This window comes from Brachyhypopomus gauderio, chromosome 15 (genome assembly GCF_052324685.1).
Source record: "Brachyhypopomus gauderio isolate BG-103 chromosome 15, BGAUD_0.2, whole genome shotgun sequence".
Lineage (NCBI taxonomy): Eukaryota > Metazoa > Chordata > Actinopteri > Gymnotiformes > Hypopomidae > Brachyhypopomus > Brachyhypopomus gauderio.
The window spans coordinates 11,549,132-11,555,229 of NC_135225.1; the positions used below are offsets into that span (position 1 = coordinate 11,549,132).

Here is a 6,098-nt window from a genome sequence, read left to right on the forward strand (position 1 = left end):
GCTTTAAATAAACTGTGCTGCTATGTAGAGAGAGACAGAATTTTACAAAATAGAAGCCAACTTAAAGCCATTATAATTATTTTCTAATAATCAGGGAAATGAACAAACAAACGGCCCCTTTCTCAGTCACGTGATCCCGGTGAACTCCACCCAGTGACCAGCTACACTCGAAACCGCTCAGTCCAACTTTCAGACTGAAACTCTGAGATGCGTCTACATCTGTGCAGCTGTGTCATCAGAGGCATTACATAATAAGAGTTCATCCTTTGCGTCATGCTTCCCAGGGCCTGAATGGCAGGAAGCCAGCCTACAAACACGCACAAAAGGCTGAAGGTGGGAGGAGGTCATTCTCACCAAAAGTGTCCACCCCCCCCCCCCCCCCCCCCCCCCCCCCACATGCCTCCCCTTCATCTTTTATTTACGATTTCCCTCCCAACTGAATTAAGGTGTCCTGTTTCGAACCTCTTGAGTTCCGTTCTTAAACATAGCATAAGCTACGGTAGAAAAAGCTACCACAGTATGGGCCAGTCTAAAACATGAGCATGTCACACACACACACACACACACACACACACACACACACACACACACACACACACATATGAAACGTCTTAAAGGCAGTCAACCCCATTCGCTCAATTTCTGCTAAGGATTTTAGAGATGTCCACCAGAGTGAAAAGCACCATCCTGCAGCCAGAGAGGAAGCGATGTCTGGGCCCGCAGCCCAGGCCCGTGTGGCTGCCCTTGTGAGCGAAGCAGCCTAGAATCCTCACGGTCTCACCCTGCATGCACACGCTCCCTCCTCCTCTTACTCCTCCTCCTCCTCCTCCTCCAGCTCCCCCCCCCAGCACACGCACGACATGCACGGACACTGACGCGTCGTACCGGCCTCTCCGCCCTCAGTGCGGACGATTTCCCCGGCTCGTAGTCGAATATACTCCTGGGCTCGGCCCGATACTTCCTGGTGTCCACTTTCTTGTCAGGGGGCTCCCACTCGTTCCTGCAAGGGATGCACAGAGGAGAGGACCAATCATGTGTGAGGAGGATCGTTGCCATGGCAACTAGTGGGGGGGGGGGGTGTGGGCTCAGCATCCTCATCTCTGAGCCTTGCATTTTCAAAGCTTCTTCTTCCTCTGATCATCACGTTTTAATGCTCCTCTGTACGTCATGCAAATGATTATAAATCATGTTTAGTATTTTTTAGTAGAATCACTGCATGACTACATTGCATGCAGTTGTGGTTGTGGTTTGGTTTTCTTTTTAGTTAGGCTCACAACAATCTTCACCGACATACTGCTAGCTTAGCCTAAGGCTAGGTGGAAGTCTTTCAGGTCAGCTGCTCTAGCCGGGTGAGGGCTCACCTCTCTGGCCGCAGGGACGATGTTCGTGTGGGCACAGGGAGTCTGTGCTGTGGATGGGAGCTGCCCATGCCGACTGCACTTTTAGACCGGGGGACATTTCGCCCTGCTCAACAAGACAACATATAAAACACAGCAGCTCAATATACCACAATACAGTTAGCGACGTAAACTCGATAAAACCTGGGACAAGACAAATTCTTCATTTATCACAAATCAATAATGCCTGCTTGGTTTGTCTTAAAAAAGATATTACGTCTAGACAGCCAAAAAACAATGACAGTGACATGATTAAACAATGACTGACTGTGCTGTGACTGTGAGAAAACTACACTCACCGTCTGTACTACTATGAGAAGGACTGTCATCTGAAAAAGAGAGAAAGATTATAGAGTTAAGGCCCAAGATTCAACAGCTGTTTAGCTACGTCGACTTTCAGAGAAAACACTGCGAAAAGTGTCCATTATATACCATTTAGGTGTGTAGAAGGTAAAAAGAGAAATGCATAATAATCAGAGAGATTATTAACACACCTGGAAGAGAAACCTCTTATACCTAAATCATGGGAAAGAATTCTATGCATCTAATCTACAGTAGGTGGAAACTACATGGATTAGCGTGGCATGGTGCAGCCGTTATCAGCTGTTCAGCACCTACAGGGCACAGATCTTACAGTTGTAGCCCAGTCCCGCCAGCAGAGGGTGCTCAAGTGCAAACGTGGCGCTTTCCTCCGTCTTACGGATTAAACAACAGCAGAAACTTGTGTAAATTTCCCACTAACGTGGTTTACAAGCTGTGGAGATGTGGAGAAAGCGTCGGTAAAGTTGCAGCCATTACAGTTTATGCACGTCATAAATCTGTACCGGGAGATTGTGGAGCGGTGCGGAGTTCAGCACAGGTGGCGGCTCAGGCAAGCGCATGCGGCTCGCGCACTCTGCTTTGTTTAGCGTGCAACGCTTACTTTAAATCCATTAGGGCTGCACTGACCAACTCAATAATTCAACAGCACACCTCTCTAAAAGCACTGCCATCCACAGCGTTCCAGATGCATTACTGTACTAATAACAGTCACGACGATCATTCAGTGCATTTTAAATACATCATCGTATCCTTGGCAACATGAGTGCCCTTATGTAATTATAGCTCACCTTGACACACTAATGGGTTTATTGACGCTTAGAATATTGTGTTATTGACACAGAGGGCTTTATTCACAGTGCTGAATTACTGCGTGTTCATTTAAGTTCTGGCGTAAACGTTTAACGACTCTATATGTGGCTGAGAGGCTGGGTGCAGACAAGGTGAACTATACAGCTACTCAACAGCGCCCTCTACTGACACCAAACAGCATGTACACGTGGCCTTAGCACTTGTTTGAAAGGTCACTTGTGTTCAGAACTTATTCTTTCCTGTTTCCCTGCGGATCCTATTAATCCAGCTGATGTTATAGTGTCCAGAGATCTCAGGACCCCATGCGGACAATGTTATGCATCTCTGTATAGCAACATAAACATGAAATAATCAAATAACTTGTGCTCATCACTTCTGATTATAATTGCTTAGAAATGTCACTGATACTCACAACCTGGTAGGATTGTCTGTAAGAATCACTGTCTGTGAGAATGTATTACTGCAGTACAGATCAAACCATCAGGAGGAGTTAAGCCTAGAGCCATGAGTTATTAGCAACGCTGTCAAAACTGACATCAGCTAAGCAAATCAAGCAGGATTAGCGTATGCTGGGCTTGTTCCTTCTGTCTACCATGTCTCATCAGCTGAGCAGAAGATCATCAGACAGAAAATGACAGATGAGCGGCGTCTCGCAGGTGCCTGGAGCTGCAACAGCTGTGAGCACGGAGCGGAATTGTGGGCGGGACTGTGGGCAGAAGTGGGCGGGGCAGCGGTGGAGTAAGCAGGCGAGGTCGGCTTTAACTAACGGTACCTCGGGTTCTCAGGGGCTTGCCATTGCTCTCAGGGAAAATGTAGGTGGGACGGTATGGGTTTTCCTCAACAGGCTCTGAACAAGGTGGACGACAGACAGAACACCCACACATTCGCTCATGAACACGCAGAGGGAAACACAGATGCCATGCCAGCCAAGACTTGGTCAATACACACTGAGATACACCATAACAGACACGGTGCCAAGGGTGGCGGTAGAGAGAGCCATTTACCTGGGACTCTGTGGATCTGTTTGAACATGTTTTTGTACCAGTCCTTGGACTTCTCTGTGTTCTGTAAGATATTATGCAATAGGAGTGACACGTACACACTGTGATTTTGTCAAGGTTAAATCCTGGACTGGGGACTAGCTAAATGTGTGGAAACAGTGCCCCCAAATATCTCAAAACATAGGATATGTTTAAGGGTCCAAATAAGCTTTTGAAGCTGTATTACAATATATCAACAAGTTTATGGATCAGTACCATAGCACTGCTATAACAGAGCTAATGCAAACAAAAACGAGACAGGCAAGGTTTTACAGCTGCTTTCACATGACAAATTCAGAATGCCAACACACTGCAAAAATGATCAAACTGTCTTAAGAACTGTCCCTGCTCTAAAAATATTGCAGTAACTGTCTGCGCTCTTACCCGCACAGGGACTCTGGGTTTCTCCCCTGGAGCTGGGGGCGGTGAAGGCACGGTCATCCTCATTCTACTGGCCTCCATCTGGGTGGTGGGGGCGTGGGGGCTGTCGGGTGCAAACCTCAGCTGTCTCTGACTGGAACTCTGATCAGGACCTCCACCTTTCTCCTCCAACACTGCAAAGCACCATCGCACGCACAGGGCCTGACATTGAAAACCACAACCACTGCTCCTAGCTGATTGTGTGTCTGGGTCTTAAGAGTCTTTCACACTAATACGCACCATACAGTTTACCTGAAGCTTCTGAATACTGAATGCAGCCGTTACATTCTAGTTCTGTATTCATTTAGTAGTATAAGCACTTAATTGCTATTTATGTGACTGGAACATCAGATATCTTAATATGTTGCTGTAAAGAAGAGATTGCTATGCATTGTTTTAGCAGATGCATGTGGTGTGGTAGAGGTGTTGGAGAGACTGACGTGAACCTGGGCCGTGCTGCAACAGCGTGGAGGCGGAGCCGGCACTGCTGATAGGCAGGCTGGGCAAGGACACGCCCCTTGAGGGTGAGAGGTCACTCAGAGAGTACGAGGTGGGCACAGGCTGCGACCGAGCAGAGCTTACAAGACACACAACCTGAGCAGAACATCACAACACCATGTCTTTGTTCTTTAAAAATTATCTCAGTGTACAATCATTAATTGTCCAATCAATTTGCCCCTTACTGAACACTTAATACAGTCTACAAAAATTTAAACGTTTTGTTGAGGAAAAAAACAAAGAAATCACTACCACCAAGTAGAATTATACTCTAACATTTTACATTTCCACATGAGGATTTAACAGAGGTAATACGTTTAATACTCTAGTACAAGGTCATATGCAGAGTAGAATACTCCCAGCTACACTCGGGTTCACAACTGGGATTCACAACTGCAAAACACAATGATTCTAAAGTAGTTGTAAATGCCATAAAGCATCTGGTGAATATATTTATAGTTTTTGTAGTCAGTACACCACAGGAGTTTCTTGTTTAGCTTTTATACTCAAGTGATATTTGACTAAGACAGTCTGGCTAAAAACAAATGACGTTCTGATGACTTACCTGTGTTGGAGGCTTGTTGGCCTGTACTGAATTTAAATTAGCTCCAGAGTTGTTTACCCCTTCCTCTGCCAAACTGGTTTCTGTGGCATCTCCATTGACTGTCCCAAACCATCCACCTGTAACCAATCCAAACAGCTTGCGGTCTAAAGGAGGCTGTAAATTTCCTGGGGCCCTATTATACCTAATAAGACATAAACATGAAAAACTACTGCCTCCCCTTGGCAGTGGATCTGTTTTGCTTTCGAAGCTAAGCACAAAACTGCCCCAAGACAGAACTGTTAATCCTGAATTAAATCAATCCCTGTCCAGCAGTACTGAGCAAACCCCTGAAAAGGTCTTCATCCACAGAGATGCTAATTTCCCCTGGTTGGAACCAACGATTTCTTCACAATCTGTGAACTCTGTCATTCGCACAAGGAGGCCATTGAGTCCACTGTAAGAAGTGTTTGTTTCACTGGCCTTTTTATTCCGACACAACAATTAAAGCATGTCCCCCTCATCCTGGCAGCGAGCCAGCCGAGTTCTAATACTGTGATCACCAATCAGTCCATGTTCCACTCCCAGCAGCCCGTGTGGGAGTTCGGGGACAAAAGCGTCCTTTCACGGGGCCTGGCAAATATGAGGACGCAATGAAAGTTATTTGAGCCGCCGAGCAACTGAGTCGGCTGCTGCTAGATGTTGTTTTGTGCGCTCCATGTCACAACACTTGCACATTTGTAACGCCATGTTGAGAAATTAATTCATCTGACCAAATTATTGACCGCTGCATGTAGTCAGCAGTCATGTTTGTGATGACATGGATGTGAATACTTGTGATGTCATCATACTATAGTTAGAGAAGTGCAGGAATGTAATAGTGTGCAGAAAGCACGCTCTTGTGAAATGTGAACTACACAGGGATGTGAAAGGTCATTAATAACTCACTCTGGGCTGGGGTCATGGCTGGCTCCTGGGTGACACAGTCCTCGTCATCAATGTGCACGAGCGTGGCCCTAAGGGTCACTGCGCCCTTCCCCTTACACACACGGGCAGGGTCCACCTCTGTGC

General features: G+C 46.4%; 1 protein-coding gene across 5 annotated transcripts in view; it reads right to left on the reverse strand.

Annotated features, from left to right (window-relative positions):
• Positions 1-6,098, reverse strand: part of sorbs1 (sorbin and SH3 domain containing 1) — a 37,185-nt gene that overhangs the window by 20,795 nt on the left and 10,292 nt on the right. For 3 of the 5 annotated variants that reach the window (XM_076974319.1, XM_076974318.1, XM_076974320.1), the window contains exons 4-12: positions 5,976-6,092; positions 5,052-5,167; positions 4,429-4,582; positions 3,953-4,122; positions 3,533-3,593; positions 3,301-3,375; positions 1,697-1,726; positions 1,362-1,464; positions 886-1,000 (exon numbers count right to left, since the gene is read on the reverse strand). In XM_076974319.1, the coding sequence (XP_076830434.1) occupies positions 886-1,000; positions 1,362-1,464; positions 1,697-1,726; positions 3,301-3,375; positions 3,533-3,593; positions 3,953-4,122; positions 4,429-4,582; positions 5,052-5,167; positions 5,976-6,092 (941 nt within the window). The remainder of the gene's footprint in view (positions 1-885; positions 1,001-1,361; positions 1,465-1,696; positions 1,727-3,300; positions 3,376-3,532; positions 3,594-3,952; positions 4,123-4,428; positions 4,583-5,051; positions 5,168-5,975; positions 6,093-6,098) is intronic. The other 2 variants (XM_076974316.1, XM_076974317.1) reach the window with 2 other exon arrangements.